Here is a 21,588-nt window from a genome sequence, read left to right as displayed (position 1 = left end):
CATTGTGCAACATTCCATTCATCATCTTGTGTGTTTTGGTGTTCACCCTATGTGGGAAGGTATGCCCAGATGTGGGTCCCGTGCTCACTACGCCACTGGAGTCATGCTATCCTGGCTGAAGACAGCTGATAGCCAGAAACCGGTCCTAGGATGCTTGATTCCAGTCCAGGGAAGACATGGCTTGGCAGATCGGGCTGGTCTGTCCCCATGAGGCACAGGGTCAAGGCTGATTTGCATATGGCCATGTCTGAACTGGGGTGGCTTGGTGAGCAAAATAACGATGGATTAAACCCAGATCTGTGACTGGGGGTGAATGTTTTGCCATTGTGCAACATTCCGTTCATCATCTTGTGTCTTTTGCTGTTCACCCTATGTGGGAAGGTATGCCCAGACGTGGGTTTCGTGCTCACTACGCCACTGGAATCAAGCCAACCTGGCTGAAGATGGCTGATAGCCAGAAACTGGTCCTAGGATGCTTGATTCCGGTCCAGGGAAGACGTAGCTTGGCAGATCGAGCTGGTCTGTTCCCATGAGGCACAGGGTCAAGGCTGATTTGCATATGGCCATGTCTGTACTGGGGTGGCTTGGTGAGCAAAATAATGATGGATTAAACCCAGATCTGTGACTGGGGGTGAATGTTTTGCCATTGTACAACATCCCGTTCATCATCTTGTGTGTTTTGCTGTTCACCCTATGTGGGAAGGTATGCCCAGACGTGGGTCCCGTGCTCACTACGCCACTGGAGTCAAGCCAACCTGGCTGAAGGCGGCTGATAGCCAGAAACTGGTCCTAGGATGCTTGATTCCGGTCCAGGGAAGACATGACTTGGCAGATCGAGCTGGTCTATTCCCATGAGGCACAGGGTCAAGACTGATTTGCATAAGGCCATGTCTGAACTGGGGTGGCTTGCTGAGCAAAATAACGATGGATTAAACCCAGATCTGTGACTGGGGGGTGAATGTTTTGCCATTGTGCAACATTCCATTCATCATCTTGTGTCTTTTGCTGTTCACCCTATGTGGGAAGGTATGCCCAGACGTGGGTCCCGTGCTCACTACGCCACTGGAGTCAAGCCAACCTGGCTGAAGGCGGCTGATAGCCAGAAACTGGTCCTAGGATGCTTGATTCCGGTCCAGGGAAGACATGACTTGGCAGATCGAGCTGGTCTATTCCCATGAGGCACAGGGTCAAGACTGATTTGCATATGGCCATGTCTGAACTGGGTGGCTTGGTGAGCAAAATAACAATGGATTAAACCCAGATCTGTGACTGGGGGTGAATGTTTTGCCATTGTACAACATTCCGTTCATCATCTTGTGTGTTTTTCTGTTCACCCTATGTGGGAAGGTATGCCCAGACGTGGGTCCCGTGCTCACTACGCCACAGGAGTCAAGCTATCCTGGCTGAAGATGGCTGATAGCCAGAAACCGGTCCTAGGATGCTTGATTCCGGTCCAGGGAAGACATGGCTTGGCAGTTCGGGCTGGTCTGTTCCCATGAGGCACAGGGTCAAGACTGTTTTGCATATGGCCATGTCTGAACTGGGGTGGCTTGGTGAGCAAAATAACGATGGATTAAACCCAGATCTGTGACTGAGGGTGAATGTTTTGCCATTGTGCAAAATTCCGTTCATCATCTTGTGTGTTTTGTGTTTAGAGTGGACAGGCACATGGCTAGTTTTATTTTTACAATCCGCCACCCAAAATATGGTAGTAAGTAAATGTAAAAACTTTTCAATGATCCACATGCAATGAGTAAAAACTTGCCTGGCGAGGAGGTCATTGTTTTTTATCATTTTTAAAAACAAAATCCCGCTTTCAAATATGTACATATTTTTTTATAAATCTTTTTATTGAATCAACAAAGAAAAAGAAAAACAATAACAGGTGACTTACATCGTGGGCTGAAAGGATAAGCAATATACATACAGGGCATAGTGGACGGAGAACTCTCAATAAAGCATACTCATAGGCAACGTCAGGTGTGCGGCCGCACTACATTCAGGATAATCAGACAAATTCCAACCACCAACACCATCTCTCCGGGAAACATGATAAACATTGAGTAGCAGTCCAGAGTAGGAGGAAGGGGGGAGGGTGCAGCAGTAAAATAGTACGAGACTACTGCCACATCCCGAATACAATAATGAATTACGCAACAAGTGGATGACGTATGCTAAAAAATACCCCCACCAGAACCCATCCACCCCAAAACACAAATGTGCGCCTCAATAAAACCACCTATATCAAGATTCTAAAGGATTTCAAACACAAAAACTACAAACACTAACAAGACAAACACCCCTCCCCCCACCCTGCACCCCTGCATATGGCTTGCACCTATCCCCAAATAGCAGCATGCCTGTCCCCCCATCTAACTAAATACTAAAAGTAGTAAATGTGGAGGAGGACACCTCAGTATGGGCCCCTGGTCCCCCTTCCCCCCCGCCAGAACCAAGAATCCCCCAGAATAAAACACACAACTCTATCAAGAAGAAATATTAAAACGAAACAGGGGAAACAGTAAACACCACCCGACCTCCCGTAAATACAATGGTAACGGATCCCACTTCAGAAAGCCCATGCTGCCAAGCCCCAACAATCAGTCTCATCCTTGACCCTTCCGATCAGTCGTGCAAGCCCCTCCCGGACGGGCTGTCACCTCCACAGGATAGTCAAAATGCAGAAACAGTTCAGTAAAGTTCCTTCCGAGGCGAGGCAAAGTTTTAAAGTCACCGGGAACTCTTTTGGCATCAACGATGACCCTCATCGACTTGAGCTCCCGACGTCGTTGTCTCTGCAATCGTAGTAAAGGTGTCGGAGAAGGTAAAAACACTGTTTCATTCCGTAGATAGTTCCCACCAAGAGTATCCGGAAGGGAAGCACCAATCGATCCACACACAGTAGGCAATGATGGTGGGCTTGGCAATATATAGTGAGCATCGAGTACACGGTCGTCGGACATCACACTGCCATGAAGCTTTGACACCTCTCGTGGCACAGGGCCCACTGCCGTTACAGGGACCTCCGTGGGTGGTAGAGGCAGAACAGGATATTGAAACGGAACAGAGTCCGGTCCCTCATGCCCATGTCCGGGGTGACCGCAATCATTTTCTGGACCATGGACTCCACATGGGAATGTAGTGCCCCGATAGCTACCAGTACAGTCCGTATCGACGGTTCAGACTCAGTCCGTCCCACAATTTTTTTTTCAGAGTCGACCATGTTCGCGTCCCCCAGAGGCACCGGTCTTCCCCGTGGGAACCGGCAATTTGGGATGGACTGTCACGGAGGGAGACCAAGGGCTTACCAAGGTCACAATCCAGGCTCCGGTACCGCAAGCGAAGACTCCGACCCGGCAAACACCGGCGGCGGCAAACCGAATCTCCGGGTCAGGGACCTCCGCCCACAGCCACAGTCGTGCCTCATCAACCCTCCATCGATTGTAGGCCAGATCAACAACCGCCGTCAAAATCGGGCTAAGAAAGTTATCCACATGAGGACCGGACCCTGTCGATCACCCACGGGCGATGTTATTCAACTGGAACCTGGCTGGGCCAGTACTCGAGTCCCCGGCGCACAAGCTGGTGTAGGCCCCAAACTAAAACTCGAAATACCTCCGTCCACCAAGCTGGTAAAAGTCCCGGGATCGCGCCAAAGTACAGCACGGCAGTTCACATGCCCGGAGGCAGGGTGTAAGTTCAGGATTTGTAGCAGGATTATCCGGTGGGGGATGGAGGCCGGCGGAGCTGGGAGCCTAAGCGGCCATCTTAGTTGCTAGCGTAGCTCCTCTCTCTCGAATTTTGTTTTTGAAAACAAAAAAAGAAAGTGAAAGTGTGCAGCGCAGCGCACTTTCAATGCTTTTACAGGAAAGACTGTGACGGCAGTCATAGCAGGTCCCTGAAACTCTTTCTCAGTAGAGCAAGAGCAGGCAAAACAAAGTAAATATGTATTTAAAAATTAAGGCAATAGTGAGTTGCTTTTATTTATTTTGTTCTACATTTTATAAAAATATTTTGAAATAATTTACATTCATTTTTTCCTTATGAACATATATATTTATATTTTTTAACATTTAACATATATTTTTTAACGTTTAATAAACATTTTCCTACACTTCATTAATGCGAGATTTTCGTCTCAGTGGTACAGACATCAACCTACATGTAAAAGTTTATATGTAGTAACTTTACATTTGTAAATTAGGCCCCAGCCCCTAAACACAAGGAGTAAGGATTATTAAATCTACTCTTGTAATAACTTTGCACTCATAAATGGTGAATAGCCAAAGTAAAAAAAGGTACGAGCAAACATATGAGAGGATTTACTCACATGTAAGTTTACCTTGTGAATAGCCACCTCGATCTTTAGAGTAATGTATCCTTCTCTTCTTTTTTCACTTCTGTTCCAAATCTCTGCTTAACACTAAGTCACCAGGATAGGGTTTCCATCCTTGTTTTTTCAGAGAATAAATTCATAGCCTTCTCTTCTATTATAGCCCCTATCTTCTTCACCAAGTTCCTTAGCTATTCTAACCCTGTTCTATCTATCTACTCATATGACCTTGTTTGCCATATGTTCTATGTAAATCGCTCTAAAACCACTCAGTACCGGGGCATGATCAAAACATTAACCTTTACCATGCTCATGACGAGCTGAGCTCGTCATGAGGCACGTTGCTCCGGTGCTCATGACAAACTCAGCTCGTCATGAGCCGTGGAACGCTCAGGTGCGGGGAGAATTCCCCTGCTGTGCTGAGCGTTCCACAGGAGCCGGTGCACCTGTGACGAGCTCAGCTCGTCATGAGCACAGGAGCGCCGTGCCTCATGACGAGCTCGTCATGAGCATGTGGGTGCTGTGCGCGCCCCCCTCCCCCCAGCACAGTGGGGGAATTACCTCCGCAGCGAAGGGGTTAATAATAATATTATTATGAGGATGATGGGGACACCCTGACAAAGGCAGCATGCCTACTTTTTAAATAATGCTCTCCCGAACTTGCGTTTGGTTCATGGGGGGTGGGATTGTGTTTTTGCGGGCTAGGACTTACTGATGTGGAGACTGTCAATGCTACCTTATACATAGGGGCCCAGCGTACATTTAGGGGCTTACTTGACCTGGATGACCTGGTGTTCTCTAGCTGTATGTTAGAGGGTGTTATGATAGGTATTCCACTTGACATTTTCTAAATATTTGTTAATTCGTGTGTAGTATTTAGATCTGGGTATAATGTAATATGTTTCCTTTTTATAAGAAAAATCATGGACTGGACAGTCATTTATTAAGTGTGGTCTGCTGCATTGTTGAGTCCCGAATCCCTAGCCTGCAGCACCTCTCTTAAGTAAGCCTTGGACTGCTCTGTCTTGTTACCTTGAAAGTCAAGTCCTAAAAAAGGGTACTTGGGGGCCTATTACAATAGCGGTTTTCCCGCATCCTCCGGGCCGGCGGAAGCCACCGCCGGGCCGGCAGAAGCCACCGCCGGCCCGGTGGATGCGGGAAAACCGCCGCGGAGCCTTGAAAGACTCACCTCCAAATTAGGGTGGCTGGTGGGTCTTGCAATCTGTCCGCAGCTTTTCCGCCGCGGTCGCCTTCCGACCACGGCGGAAAAGCTTTAACATGGCTGGCGGTGTCTTTCAGACACCGCCAGCCATATTAGGATGGCGTAGAATGTATGCTTTTCCACGGCGGCTTTTCCGCCGTGGAAAAGCATACGGACCTTCACTTCGGGGGCCCGTTGCGGGCCCCCTGGGTGAAGGGGGGGTGGGGGATGCACATGGGGGGTACCTATGGTACCCCCCTGCATTTGCCTGAACAAAGCAGCAGGCACCGTGCGGTGCCTGCCGCTTTGTGCATGCAAATGCACAACTTAATTTTTAACATTGCGGCCAGTGCTGCTTCAAGCAGCACCCACCGCAATGTTAAATATACAGGATGTGACCGCCAGGGTGGCAGTCACATCCTAATTTGCACCGAGGGACCGCCGCTGCCCCTGCGGACGGTCCCTCCTACTCTATGGTGGCGGACGGACTCAGGTCCGTCCGCCATCATAATCGGCCCCTTAGTTCTGAGTTTCAGTGTACACAGTATGGAGGTCCCAGAACACCAGCTGCAAAAGAACCTCAGTTTTTATTTTGTTTCTGAAATTTTCTATGATATTTAAAGTATCTTTTTTCAAGAGATTCATACATATGACTTTACAGTCTATTCCTTCATTTTTGCCCTGGTACAATTGTTTTTTACCGGGATCAAAATCTATATGCTCAATAGCATATTGCACAAAGAGAAGCAATGGTGCACCAGTGTAAAGTGCCTGTGAAGTCATCAATGGTACTGTTTCATGGACTGAATGTTTTATATCATCATGTATGCTGTTCTTCAACCTGTACAAATACCCATGTACTGCCCTTGTCAAAAATAATATACGTTTTCACACAGAGTGTTTTTACACAAGAGTAAGAGGATAACCTCTTGTGTTTCTTCATTTTCTCACTAACTAGTATCTAGTGAGATGTAGCACTATACTTATATATAGAGTTTGTATATCGGAACATCAAACACAAAAATATTGATCTACATAAATATAGGATCCAGAATACCAACTACTCTAGTATCCTAGCCCTCTAAAAATGTTGCAATTACTTGCAATATATTGCTCTGCCTCTTCGCTGGTTGTTCCTCAGCAAACTTTTCTTTTTAATTCAAAATCTTGACCATATTATGAGTTTAGCACACAATCACATTGGTTTGGAATGAGCCTCAGAGAAATTACCTCTGGCCATGATTTATATCCACTAATCAACTCCTTATTTTCCTCACTGTGACACCATACGTGTGATGGAGTTCCACCTGGGAAGGAAATTCACCCAAGAAGGCAGTAAAATGGGTTTTTAGTCTTTCATCTGCTATAAATAAGGGAGTGTGTCTATGGACCTTGCAGTACGCACATCGTAAGAAGATTGCTCCAAGTTCCCTCAGTTAGCATTGGCGTTCTTATGGCCTTGGCAGCCTGGATGGTTCTTCTTCCAATGCTTGCCATTTCGAGGAAACACCATACTCTTAAAGAAGTAGGTGTGGATAACTTTGAATCTATTCCTATCCACAAAGGTCAAAATGGTGTTCGTGGTCAGAGTCTCCAATCAATGATGGTTCTACCTTTTTTCTCTGATATCATTTCTTATGTAGACCATATATATGGAGGCATTGGTAAGAGAAAGATATAATGCAATGTTTCCTTTTCCTATTTTAGTCACAGATGTTTATCACCCTCTCTGATGCTTTTTCTCCCTAGTGTTTGCTCCCTTTTTCTTCAGGAGTATTCCTTACTGGAAAGTATGGATCACTTGCTTATCAGTTCTTGTATCATTCATTCATCATGTTCAATCAAGGACAACCAATATTACCACTGAGGATGTTTTCTGCCCTTTTAGTTATTTCTTCCTAGTTGTGAGTCTCCTAAGGAGCCACTTTTCAGCTTTTCATACGCATATTAATTGCAGCATGTCAGACAATCAATGAGCAACTAGAAAGAGCTTCATAGCATCCAGTCTTTGACAGAATGCATCACCCACAACTTCAAAGTTTTACCTTTGTCATGGATCCCTTTCAAGAGCATGCTGAAAAATTTCAACAGTTTTGCTTTGAAAATACAGTCCTAAAACAGACCTTTACATTAAGGTATACAGAAGTTCCAGCAGTTTCTTCTAGTGTTCCACTTTTTTCGGAATCCCATGAAACAAATGGATGTTTGTATTCCCTTACAGTGCATGTTGCCTTCTTCCCAGCTTATTTTGTTCAAAAAAGCTGTAGTGGCACATTTAATCAACTGTAGCTACTACCCCAGACCCTTGCCTGAATAGTTAGGCTACCTTCCTATTTGCTTTTTGCAAGATGTTTGCAGGTCCTAATTTCTGATGAAGAGGCTCTTAGTGACATTCAGAAAGTTGCTATGTAGTCTTTTTACTCATTGGTAGCTAATACTACTTGGTTTGATAGGACACAAATAACAATATTGTTCTGTAGATTAAAAAAAGCAGATCAAGTCAAGTTAGCTTGTCTTCCTCAAACTACTTCAGCTTTTGAACTCATGGATATAATAATAATATTGTGATTGAAAGAGTGCATAGTTACGTCAACTGACGTGTCCCAGTGCTGAGGTTCCCTTCCCACAGTACGGAGCATGAAGTGCCAAAATGGCTGGAATTATGTAGACCTAAAGAGGAACGTTTTTAGTTTCTTGTGAAAGGATAGCTCTGATATTTCCTGCCTAAGCAAGAGAGAGGCAGAGAGTTCCACAGCTTGGCTGCCAGAAAACTGAAAGAGCATCCTCCAATATGAGCTCTTTTGATTCTTGGAATGCATGCTAGGGCAGCGTCAGCTGATGTCAAGTTTTTCTTTGGGGAGTAGGATGCAACCGAAAGATGCAAATAACTGGGGCCTTTGCTGTTGAGAATTTGTGTTTCAATTGCACACAGCTTTAAAGGAAACCCGTTACTTCAAGGGAAGTCAATGCAACTTACCGGAGCAGAAGCGGAGGGGAAGTGTCTAGGAAGATTTAATAGCAGCCGAGCTGCCATGTTCTCCACACACTGGAGTCTCCTTGGTCATGACTAAGAGACCGCCATATATAGTAGATATAGATGATCAGAGACTGAACGATTGTCTTCCTAGCTTCCTCTGGCAAGGAAGCAAGGATTGTTTTTAGGGACTTAAAAATCCTAAAACATTGTCCCACTAGGCTCATGGTTTGATTGTCAAATGATAACTTTGAGTCAAACCAGATGCTCAAGTTTTTTACTCTTAGCTTGGGTAAAGGTAGAGGGCCCAGAGAGTCAGGCCACCAAGCAGTCAACCAGATTGAAGGCTGCTTGCCATGGATTAGGACCTCAATCTTGCCAGAATTTAACTTGAGGCAACTGAGGCTCATCAATTTAGCCACCTCTGTCAGGCAGGTGTGAAGCAGCAAATAGCATATGGCTCTGTTATTTGAACAGAAACTTAAGAAGAGATGTAATATCTGAGAGTAGCACCGATTCTTCACCTCAAGTGGAACCTGTAGCAGAAGATGAAAGAGAATGCTGGTGAATAGGCTGGGCTGTGCTTTTATTATGGTCATTCTAGATATATGATTCACAGCTGCACCTCAAAAAGATTTGAAAAAACACCCAGTCTTTGAAAAAGGATATAGCATAGAACATTGTTCCTTTTGCCAATCGCATTGAGAGCTGAAGCACGAAGGTGTATTAATTTTACAGCACTGTTGTATAGTGGAGCAAGTGGAATGTTTATTGATCTTATTGTGTTTTTAAGCACAACATCTCCATGAGAGCTAAAAGGATACCTTAGGTAATACAAATGAATGATATTAAGCCATTGACCTTATGACCTGTCAAGGAGTCTTCACTATTATTACAACTTTTTGGAGACCACAAAGAAGTACTATTTTTTGGTCTAATAACTTTCCCATTCATTCTGTGTTGTGAGGATTCTTTATCTACGGAAGCATACTCCATATGTCAAATGTGTTACCAGAACAATATCATTGCCATCACTATGTTGTCATAAGCGAACTAAGGTTCTGACGGTTATTGGTAACCTATTGAGGAAAAGGAAGAGTCTACCACTACTTTGAGCTTGGTTGTGACACAACTCTTTAGTGTCACCTCAGCACCATTTATGTTTTACAGTGTTTACTAAGCCTAATATCTTCCTGCTTCCCCAGCATAGGGATAATGATTGAGCTATAATATTTAAACCAGGAGTGGTTGTACCTTTTGGATGCATGTATTATCAGTTTTAGAAATAGAAGGATATACGTAAAGCTAATTATAATAGAACTTGGAAAACTGATTGATTGTTGGTTCTTCATCTCCAGTTGCGACAACTGTGGTTCTTGTTCCACAAATTTATCAAGGATGGTGATATAGGCATTTCAGCGGTATGAGGTGATGTGGAGATCTTGTTCTACCCCGGAGGCCTGGTGATGAGACTGAAGGTGGAAGACAGAGTTGCAGAGAGTGGAAACTAACATGCAGTTGAATCTCACTTGCTTACTAGTGTATAGGACCAGAGGGACATACAGATGACAGCAAAGTACTGTCTCTTATGTGCATGATCTGTACAATGGATACTGTAGCTTGTGGAAACAAGGACATCTAAAATGTGTGAGGGTGTGGGTGTTAACCATGCTTCTGTAATGAAGAGTGCATTAAGCTTATGGTAGGTGATAAGGTCTGCAATGTCCAGAACAAGGAGTACTGTAGTATGCGTATTAATAAGAATTCCCAGCAATTTGCGTATTCAGTAGCATGAGAGTATATGTAGTTGTTAGTCGATATTTATAAGGTTGGGACTATGTTTTGTGATACTCCTATGTGACTGTGTGGTCTAGGTGTGGGTGATTGTGGGGATGAGCAGTGTGGGGTGCTGGATGAGGCACATCATTATATCTTACTGCTGGACCTGGCCCTTTCTACAGAGTCACCCCCAAATGTTTTGCCTTCCTCTTCCTCTTTTTGCTAACTTCGTTTTTGCTGGCTTTAGAATTTTGGGCACTTCACCACTGCTGACCAGTGCTAAAGTGCATGTGCTCCTCACTTAAAACTTGCATATTTAATTTACTGAAATGCCCTAGTAAAGTGCAGCACTTGTTTCCAGGGACTGTAAATTAAATGCTACTAATGGGCATGCAGCACTGATTGTGCCACCCACTTCAATGGCCCTTTAAACATGGATCAGGCCTGCCATTCCAGAGGCTGTGTGTGAAGTTTTAAACTGCCATCTTTACCTGACAAGTGAACCCTCTTGCCAGACCCAAACCTTCCTTTTTAATAAATATAAGTCACCCCTAGTGGTAGGCCCTCGGCAGCCCCAAGGGCAGAAAGCAGTGAATTTAAAAGGTTGGACATTTACTTTAAAGTTTTACATGTCAGGTAGTGAAAAACTCTTAAATTAGTTTTTCACGTCTGCAAAGCCTATCTCTCCCATTGCTTAACGTAGGGGTTATTATTATTATTACAGGTTATAAGTATAATTTCCAAATGGCACAAGATAGATATTTTGAGGTCGGTGTCTCTGGACTCACTATTTAAATTCACATCTTACGGCAAAGTTGGATTTTAAGTTGCAAGACTGATAATGCCACTTTTAGAAAGTTGCAATAACAACACAAATGCCAGTACTGACAACTCATTCAAACAATATTAATTCCTCCCATGACCACACAACTCAATTATTATGATCACCAATTATTCTTTCTTTTTCATTGATCAATACCTCATATTTAGAACACTTTGCTGGTCCATTATATTTTATGTATCTTTTGTGTAAGACTATTCAAAACAAATACTTTGAGTTTTTGATCAATGAAAAAGAAAGAATAAATGGTGATCACAATAATTGAGTTGTGTGGTTACAGGAGGAATTAATATTGTTTTAATGTGTAGTCAGTACTAGCATTTATGCTGTTATTACATTTACAGTGACCTAGCCTTACTGGTAATTGATTTGGCCCAACGCCTTTTGTTTGTTTCTTACTTTTAGGAAGTTCGCATTTTTTTACTTTAGTCATTCTGTACCTGGGCCTTGTGCATTCCCTCTAGACAGCCACACAGGATGGGGGCTTAGGTGTGTCTTGATGGGCCTTAATGGGCCATTAACTGGCTTGATGGGTGGGCGGAGCAAATCACAGCCCTACTTGCACCTGCATAGACTATGCCTTGTCTCCACACAATAGGCCTAACAACCCTGTTTTCTCACTCCAGCCTGCTTAGATGCAGTGGAGAAAGGGAATTCCCTAAACTTCAATGCCACTGTTTAGAAGCTACTCCCCTACCACCTTAAAGAACCAGGGCACCAAAGAATAAATACCAGACCTCAGACACCACCACTTCACTATACTTCCAGCCCTGTGGATACTCTGCCAGGAAGACGGATTGCTGTGTTGTTACAAGGGCTGCCACCCTGCTGGACTGCTACTCTGCTGAACTCTTGCTTTGCAATGCTGATCTACTGCCATCTTGCCCTGCCAAGCAGTGCCAGTACAGTCCTAGACCCTTGGAAGTTGATAGTAGACAAGTTGACAAACTCCTCCCGTTTAGAAAATGTGTGAAGACCTGGCTGTTCCCCATTGGCTGAGTTCTTTGGTTCTTTCCTGACTCCTCTCTCCCTCACTTCTCATGGAGCATTAGCGCCAGGATGCCTGCAAGGCAACAGTGCGCTCTATAATACTTATAAATAAATAAATATAAAGTGCTGCTCCAGTAGAAGGCAGATTTATCGCTTGCTGCATACTCCATCTTTGTCGACGCTCCAGGATTAAGTTACTTTTGTTCAGCAGGCCTCACTGGGTCCCTGTTTCTGTCCCGCGTTTCATCGTGGTCAGCCTGAACTCTAGATTTTGTCCCATTCCAGCATAAACAGATAACCCACATAAGTGTCTATTGCTTCTAAGCTCTATTTTTCAGATTATTCTGTAAAAAGTCACATCTCAAGTTCTGCTTATTGGATTTATGTTGTTTTTAGTTTATTTATTAAATTACTCTCTATGTTTCTGACCTGGTCAAAGTACCAGAGGGTGAGCACAGGTTAATTTAGGGTGTATATCTGACTAGGATTGTGGTGAATACCTCTGCCAACTAGAGACCCAATTTCTATCTCTTACCTTGTAGGTTGCAGAGGGACTAGGCTTCTGGCCCAGGCTCCCCCAGTTCTGACTGGCCAAAACTGGCAATGCTCTTGCCTGTGTCTCCCATTAGCTGGGGAAGCCCGGGTATTGGGATGCCCCGAGGAGCTGATAGAAGTAGGAGTGTAGAAGGAAGTGATGTCTCTTCCTGTCAAGGTGGACGCTGGGAAGTGCAGTGATGTCACTTCCTGAAGAATGAAGATGGTGAATGAAGTCTGCTTGCTTGTCTACTCCTTTTAAGGATAGTTTTGGCAGGAAAACAGTTTTGCCACTTCTTGGTGAGGAGGATACTGAGAAATGCAGTGGTGTCACTTGCTGTAGAGGTGAATGATGGAGAAAGAAATCTACTTGTCTAGACTTTTCTTTTATGGTAGCCTATGTGTATATATTCAAATATTATTGTTAAGTAAGAAAATTGTAATACATTTTTCTGAAATTCGAATGATAAAAGGCTGAAAGGGCCTTAAGAATATTCAAAACTATGACCCAAAAAGTCTCTGCGGTACTTCACCACCCCCTTTTGTACCGCTTTGTTCACCATAAGTTGGCAGGGCATGCTCAGACGTGAGTCCCTTGCTCACTTTGCCACTGGATTCAAGCAAGCCTGGCAGAAGACGGCTGTAATGCTAGAAACCGGTCCTAGGAAGCTTGTTTCCGGTCCAGGGAAGGCGTGGCTTGGCGGTTCGGGCTGAACTGTTCCCATGAGGCACAGGGTCAGACTGATATGCATATGGCCATGTCTGAACTGGGGTGGCAGAGTGGGCTAAAGAACGGTGATGGATTAAACCCAGATCTTTTGACTGGGTGTTAGTGTTTGATTGGTTCAGATGCTCCGTCCATCACCACCCCCTTTTGTACCGCCAAAAAGTCTCTGAGCAACACATCAGCCCAATAAGCTCTTATCATGCATCTAAAAATAGCTATGATTTTATAAAGTTAGCCTAATGTGAAAGAGATACACATTAGTATTCACTTGTCTTTCTCTAAGTTATTTTATTTTCACCAAATTATGCCTGACTTTATTGCTAAATCCTTCTTTGTCACGGAAAGACGTAGGCTATGAATCATCCAGGTAAATTGGGAAAAACACTTATTTTATGAGTGAGTGGAAGGATGATAGCTAGTAAAACATTGACTAACCAGGTGCTCTTTCATACTGCAGTCACAGTCTCTCTCTGCTGCCTACATTTCCTTTACTTGAGTCTTATATATAGAATGATGCACGTGCTCGTTGTCATTGATTGCAGTGAATCAGTGGAAAGATCTGAATAGCGATCGCATGGGTTTAGCTGTAACAGGTCAGTGAGACTAGAAAATATTGACGTGAACGTTATATTGCAGCAGATTAAAAGCCAGTGGGACCATTTTCCTGACCACTGCTGCATTTCATTTCAAAGTGAGCGATAAATTCGGCTTCTCGTCAGAGTTCACAGAGTTTTGCCAAGTTTCGGAAAAACTCTGCCAACTGCCACATGATGGAGTTTTTTCTCGCGTGTAACTCTCCAACGTTAAGTTGGTGGCCCAGAAAATCAAGCTCTAGACCGCCTCCCAGCAAGATATCTCAACATGTGCGGTCATGGCAGGCCGCAACCGCTCATGTTGAGAAAGCTGCTGCTCTCATTGAGAAAGCTGCTGCATGAGTAGAAAATCTACTTGACCTAGATAAAGAAGCATCACACTCTAATGCACCCTGTGGTGTTGTTCGTACTGATGTTACAGCGCGAGACAAGCTCCTGGCGCTAAAAATAAGGGTGCGCAGCGCAACGTACCGAAGACCGCTGCTAATGGAACTTTGCAGAACCTCGTGGAGTTTTTAGGTAACTCAGTGGAATTCCATGGAGTGAAGCTTCGCAAGTTCATCCTACCCTCAATTTAATTGTGCCCCAAATAGAGGTGATACCTCTATCTTAACTTAGGAAACATCCACCCGTCTATTCCGGAAGATAATACCTTTCAAGTGTGCTCTTTCTTCATTTTCTGAATTTAAAGACTTTTAATTTATTATTTAACTTATACAAAGTCTATGTTTAACTGAAATGGGCATTTTCTGTTCTCTAACATTACATTGTACAAAGACTTTTAACTTTTACTTTAAAACGTCAATCATAAAGTGCATAGAAAAGAAAAAGGCCATAATACCATTGCCTGAAAGTCCACCTGTGCATCGACCAGAGCTTTACTGATCTGAGCTGCTTGCTGAAAGTGTACATTATCTGAAATTAAGAACAAAATAAAATAGTCAGATAACTAACAGTTAAACGTTTGAGAGATAAGGTTATAGTACATTAGCTGGAAATGACCCTCGACAATTGCTTATTGATACAGTCGATCCTATCATCGCTGACTAAGCACCCTTCACCACCCTTCATTGTCAAACGGTACTAAGCACATTTATGGTCTAAGCCTGATCAGAAGTAAAGGAGAGTGCTTCCCAAACATTAGGTTGCCCTGGCTTTGTATTTGCACTGAAGACTGACGTCTGATAAGTCTCACCATCTGCTGTGCCATGGATAAGAAGATAATCTACTTTTTTGAAATTCTCTGCTCTTGCCATCACTGTCGAGTTCTGAAAAGAGGAAAGAAAACTCGGTTTAGCAGATGTGATCCGTGATGCACGTCTAATATAAAAAGGTTTCTGTTTAGTCAAGCTATTGCTTACTGAATAGAACGGCAAAGTAAACTGACTTTTTGGGTCTGCTGTCATATTTTACATTTCAACTAAAAGTGGTACTTAAAATTAGAATTCATCTTTTTTTTGTTTTTGGCTTTGTGCTTACAACAATATTAAAACAGTAAAAGTAATAACAAGACAATGCAAGAGGAGTAATTGAAGCACTCGTTTCATTATTTTTAAACACCTACCCCACTTCTACCAATTATTATCTTATTTACAAATATAATCTAAATCTTACATCATTTACGGATGTGTTACTGGCATTCATGTTCTCTTAGTCTTGCTGCACACAGCAGCAACAAAGGCGGCTTTGCTATCGCCTGCTCCCTGGCCAGAAGATCGTCTAACAATCATGCACACCATAGCGTCATTAATGTCGGCACGCCACATTTCAAGGTTATTTGGAGAAAAAAAAGACGTCCAAACCATTTCGATTGTAAAATTGACTATACTGTTTCTGAAATCCAAGTCTCTGAGCGTTGTGGCGATTAATATGTGACTCGTTACAGTAATATGTCACTCATTCCAGTAAACCTACGACCTCTACCTTTCGTTGTTGCATTGTCTAGTAGGAGGTAGTCGCAGACAGAGACTTTGGTGTTCACTCCAACTTCTTTTGCGTCGCTCCTATTTATTCTATACATTTGGCATACCATTACAGCTTAGTGACCAAAGCCCAATTTGCAATACAAATGGAATGCTGCATTTCACAATAAATTAGGCATTTGTCAGCACGATTCAGTCATGAAAAGAGATTTACAAGAAGCAAATTAGGCTGCGTACCTTATACTGTTTAATGTTGTCTGATTTTGTAGGAAGACCCATATAACGTTCTGTATAGATTGATGCTAAACAATATTAAGTAGAAGAATAACAATATGTTAGTCATCAAGACATTACCATAGATTTCAAGGATGGACAAAGAATGATTATAGTATTATTTTGATTATAAACAAATATTAGAGCCTTTCCTGTAAATAAAACACTGGAACAGGGTTTCTAGCACCCGGTACCACAGTATCCACTGAGACCCTCAATGAAGTACTCTCAGTAGTAGTACAACAATACAAAAAAAAGTTTTAAAAAAAGTTACTAGGGTCTGGTCAATGACCAGACCCTGTGACCATTTGCCACTGACCAGGCTGTAAGTATTGGGCAGTTGAGTTTGCTGTCTGCAGTGGGATGGGCTCAGGGCCAAATCAATGCTATGCATGGGGGAAAGCCATGGGCAGTGAGGGTGAGGCGCCCATGGGGGGATGGATGCAGGGCCTCGCCAGAGGCCAGGGAATGTAGGCAAAATTCCTAGCACATGGAAAAGGCCATGCACAGTGGTGGTTTGGGCACCCATGGTGGATTGTGTGCAGGGTCGGGCCAAAGGCTAGGTCCTGCAGCCAACCTCTGCTTTGCACAACTGAAGAGAGCATCAGGAGGTTGACCACAGGTTGTCAGGTAAGATATGGCATGTGCTTAAATTTGAATATGATAAAAAAACACAGAAATTTACTGACAAAAAAGAAAAAAACAAAGTGAAAAAAAGAATGATGGATTTAACCCATATCTCTTGACTGGTGGAGAGTGTTTTGATTTGTTCTGCATTCTGTCCATCAATTGTGTGTCTTTTGCTTTCTCGCCCTAAGTTACCCGGGTATGGCCAGACCTGGGTTCAGGGCTCACTGTGCTACTGTATTCAAGCTATCCTGGCTGATGAGGGGTGAAAGCCCAAAACCGGTCCTAGGATGCGTGTTTCCTAGGATGCTTGTTTCCAGCCCAGGGAGGACCTGGCTTGGCAGTTTGGGCTGGACTGTTCCCATGAGACCCTGTGTCCAATGGGAACAGTCCAGGCAAAACTGCCAGCCCAGGTCCTCCCTGGACAGGAAGCAAGTATCCTAGGGCCAATTTTGGGGGTTCACCCCTCATGAGCCAGGATAGCTTGACTCCAGTGGCATGGAAAGCGCGGGACCCACGTCTGGGCATACCCGTTCCACTCGAGGTGACAAATGCAAAAAGAACATTTGATGGACAGAATGCATCACAATGTCATACATTCACCCCAGTACAGAGATCAGGTCCTAAATCCATTGTTTTTTTGCTCAGCATGCCATTCCAGTTTGAACCCAGCCATATGCAAATCAGTCTTGACCCTGTCCCCAATGGGAACAGTCCAGCCCGAACTGCCAGGCCTGGTCCTCCCTGGACTGGAAGCAAGCATCCTAGGACCGGTTTCGGGGTTTCACCCCTTTTCAGCCAGGATAGCTTGACTCCATTGGCATGGAGAGCACGGGACCCACATCTGGGCATACCCGTCCCATTCAGGGTGACAAATGCAAAAAGAACATTTAATGGACAGAATGCATCACAATGTCATACATTCACCCCAGTACAGAGATCAGGTCCTAAATCCATTGTTTTTTTGCTCAGCATGCCATTCCAGTTTGAACCCAGCCATATGCAAATCAGTCTTGACCCTGTTCCCAATGGTAACAGTCCAGCCCGAACTGCCAGGCCTGGTCCTCCCTGGACAGGAAGCAAGCATCCTAGGACCGGTTTCGGTGTTTCACCCCTTTTAAGCCAGGATAGCTTGACTCAATTGGCATGGAGAGCACGGGACCCACGTCTGGGCATACCCGTCCCATTCAGGGTGACAAATGCAAAAAAAACAATTGATGGACAGGTAGAAACATCATGTTTGGACTCAAATAAATTGTAATTTAAAACCCCTTTTTATGGATAGGCAGATATTAGATTACAATTTAGAAAATGTCACTTTTAGAAAGTTGGCATTTTCAGGCCCTGAACATTCTGAGGCCTTCTAGGAGTTTTCATCCAGCTGCCTGGGCCTGTTAATTGCTTCAATCTACTGGGAGTCAAGGGGGAAAAAAGGAAGAGGCCGCCCCCCACTCAAACCATTATGAACAACGCAGGGCCCCACCTTATAGACACTAATTTTCATTAGACGTGACGCATTAGGGTTCTCAATAATATCCTATTCCCCTATCCATATAAATTCAACTATTCATATAGGTCACAGTGTCGTATTTAAAAAAAGGCACACAACATGTCCACTACCATCTATAATCCCCAACTTTCCAGTACTAAAAAAGTGAGAGGGAAGAGAGAGAGTACCTCACGGTAGAACCGCCGAACGGGGTTACTGGCTAACAATTACCAGTTTACCCTCTTATCATCATTGGTAACTCTCTCTTAATAGTGAAAAGGAGAAAAAGGGAAAAGGAAAAGGAGAAGGTGAAACCAGTATTTGTTCCGCTTCTGGAGAGAAACAAATAGTAATGCTCACTCGTGCACAAATCAACCAAAAAATACCACAGTGAGAAATAATAAGTGTGATTCTCACCATTTAAAATTGAAAAGCTTGCTGGCCACTCCAATTTTATTCTGGGCTGCAAACCTTCCAAACTAAAATTGGTTCCTGTTATACCAAACCTAATGTTTCATTGCCAACATGTTGCGTTGCTTGTATTTCGTCGCAACTTCATCAGGGCTCACAGGGGTTTATCCTTTAACTCGTTCACTTTGTGTTTACATTTAACACCTGGAGGTTGCGAAGTTATAACATACCCACACTCCTCCCTTATGGGTCATCCATGTAAGCTGATCACGTGCCCCTGCGAAAACCATCCATACTCAGGAATTTGCTGCCGCCTCCCACCGGCGTGGTTTAGGAGCTCCGACCTGTTAATTGCTTCCCAAACAGAAATGCATGTTGGGCCCATACAGCGAACAATAAGACGTGTGTTACTGGAAGAGGGCCATCCTGCCAGGATGGGAAGGGCAGAGCATTTCCCTGCTCCGTTTACATTTCAAAAGGCTGCCTCCAGCACACTCAAAAATTAACTTAACACCAGCCTATTTTCACCCTAGACCATGTGGAGACTGGGCAGGAGAAGGAAGGACATTTCAGAACCAGATGAAGGGTTACACTAAAGGTTCCCCCACTTCAAGCCTGACACCAGGTATGAATGCTGGACCCTCAGACCAGCTCCTTAGTACACTCCTGGACCTATGCAAGACTTCAAAAGGACTGACTTGACCATCAGAGGACTGCCATGCTGCACGAGGACCCCCTTGAGCATCAGAGGACTGCTCTGCTGCTTGGGGGGGGGGGCAGCTTTGTTCTCTAGAGGCCTATCCTGCTACTTGAAGGATACCTTGCTGCATGAAGAAGAGAGGTTCATCTCCTTGAACTCAGAAATACCAGAATGACTTCAAGGGTCAGTTGATTGACAACCTGGTCTGGGCTAAAGTGACACAATTCCAGTTAGACATTGCAGCCTTAGGGTGGTCTTCCCCCAAAATCTTTAGCCTTTTTCCCTCCATTTTGCTAGAATTCATTTTTGTAGGCCTGAGGAATCTGTGTACTACTTTACCTTTGCTAACCAGTGCTAACGTGATTCTGCTCACTCTGCTAGACATGGTAAGACTGGCTTACACCTAATTGGCATATTTAATTTACTCATACACCCTTTGTAGAGTGGTATACTATATACCTTGGCCCTGTAAATTAAATGTTACTAGTGGGCCTGCAGATCCTATTGTGCCACCCACTTAGGTAGCCCCTTAAAACATGTCCCAGGCCTGCTATTGCAGTCTGAATTTTAGACTTAAAATTCGACTTGGCAATACAACCCCCTTGTCATGCCTCGTCTTCCCTTTTATTGCATATAGGTCACCGCTAAGGTAGGCCCTAGGTAGCCCACAGGGCAGGGCCAATTTTAATTAAAAAGTTGGGCACGTACTTTCAAGTTTAACATGTCCTCACAATGTAGCAACACATCTATTTATGAAGGTGGTTTTTGCATTGTGTGTTTTGAAGCCACTTTTTTAGAAGTAGCTGGGTTTTTGTGCTCTAACATTTCTGTGTGTCTCCGCCTGGTTGTGGATTGACTGTCTGGATTTGAAAGCGATAGTATCTGAGGAATGTCTTGACCCAGGGGAGGAGGTGTGCAGCAACAGGATGACCTGCATCTTGAGTGTAGGGGGAGGAGTAGCCCATAGAGGTGAAGATGCCTCGGTTGCTGCTATAAAACAATTGCCCCCGCTGAGTGATTGAGAATCCAGACCCCCACTAATCAAAGGAAGAAGGTGTCACTGGCAGGGAGGCACCCAGAACTGGTTTGAACAGGGGTCAGTGCCCCCTGAACACAAAGACTTCAAAGACATTGAGGGGTATAACTATGAGAGCCGCAGCCCCTGAACTTTGGAGAATGGCTTGATCAAGATTGAAAAAGACTGGAGCTACTCCGTGGTCAAGAGGAGCCTTTACCAAGGACGAAACAACTGAAGAGACTGAAGGAAAGGACTGACCCCTGCTGTGTGTTCTGAGGCTGGCCTGCAGTTTGCTGTTTTAGCCAAGGAAAGGCTAAACGGACTTTGCTATGTGATGTGTCCCCCCGCTTAAAAAGAACTTTGCTGTGCTGTGCCCTGAGATAACTTATCCCCAAGGGCCCGAGGTGAGCTGTCTTCCTGTTGCGGAAACTCAGGAACACAAAGGTTTCCCGGAGAGTCTCAGCAGCGCTCTGTGCGTGTGCTTGTTGCAGCCTGAGACCCTCGTAAGCAGTGCCCTGTGATTGTGGGCGCAAGTGAGGATCAGCGACACTGTGTGCATGTGCTTTTTGCAGCCTGAACCCTTGTGAGGATTGTCCAGTTATCGTGTGCACCGGAATATAAGTGAGTCTCATCGATGCTGTGAGGGTGTGGTTTGTGCAGTGTGAGACCTTCGTGAGTATTGCCTTGTTATCATGTACACCCGGAATCCAAGTGAGTCTGATCGACGCTGTGTGCGTGCGCTTTGTGCAGCGTAAGACCATCGTGAGGATTGCTTTGTTATCGTGCACACCCGGAATCCAAGTGAGTCTCATCGACACTGTGTGCGTGTGCTTTGTGCAGCGTGAGACCTTCATGAGGATTGCCTTGTTAATATGCACCCGGAGTTAAAGTGAGTCTCAGTGATGCTGTGTGTGTGTTCTCCGTGCAGCCTGAGACCTTCGTGTGAAGTGCCCGGTGATCGTGCACCCAAAGCCCAAGATTGTCTCAGTGACGCTGTTTGTATGTGACCTGTGGCAGCCTGTGATCTTCGTAGAAGTAGCAGCCCGGACCGGCAGCCCCGGAGGAGCTGAGCCGCCAGCCCGAGCCCGCCGTTGCCAATTCACAAAGGTTGCATCGGAGGCCCAAGCCACTGGACGAAGAGAGGAGAGTGAGTTTACACCCCCAGGTATCGTGAGT

General features: G+C 44.5%; 1 protein-coding gene across 1 annotated transcript in view; it reads right to left on the bottom strand.

Annotated features, from left to right (window-relative positions):
* FAP (fibroblast activation protein alpha) overlaps positions 1-21,588 on the bottom strand; it is a 662,945-nt gene that overhangs the window by 54,947 nt on the left and 586,410 nt on the right. Inside the window, exons 23-25 of the mRNA XM_078681652.1 lie at positions 16,132-16,196; positions 15,168-15,240; positions 14,814-14,887 (exon numbers count right to left, since the gene is read on the bottom strand). Coding sequence (XP_078537778.1) covers positions 14,814-14,887; positions 15,168-15,240; positions 16,132-16,196 — 212 coding nt within the window. The remainder of the gene's footprint in view (positions 1-14,813; positions 14,888-15,167; positions 15,241-16,131; positions 16,197-21,588) is intronic.

This window comes from Lissotriton helveticus, chromosome 3_1 (assembly GCF_964261635.1).
Source record: "Lissotriton helveticus chromosome 3_1, aLisHel1.1, whole genome shotgun sequence".
NCBI classification, from domain to species: domain Eukaryota; kingdom Metazoa; phylum Chordata; class Amphibia; order Caudata; family Salamandridae; genus Lissotriton; species Lissotriton helveticus.
Note: the sequence above shows the minus strand (reverse complement) of the source record. Positions and strands in the feature narration are given on the sequence as shown.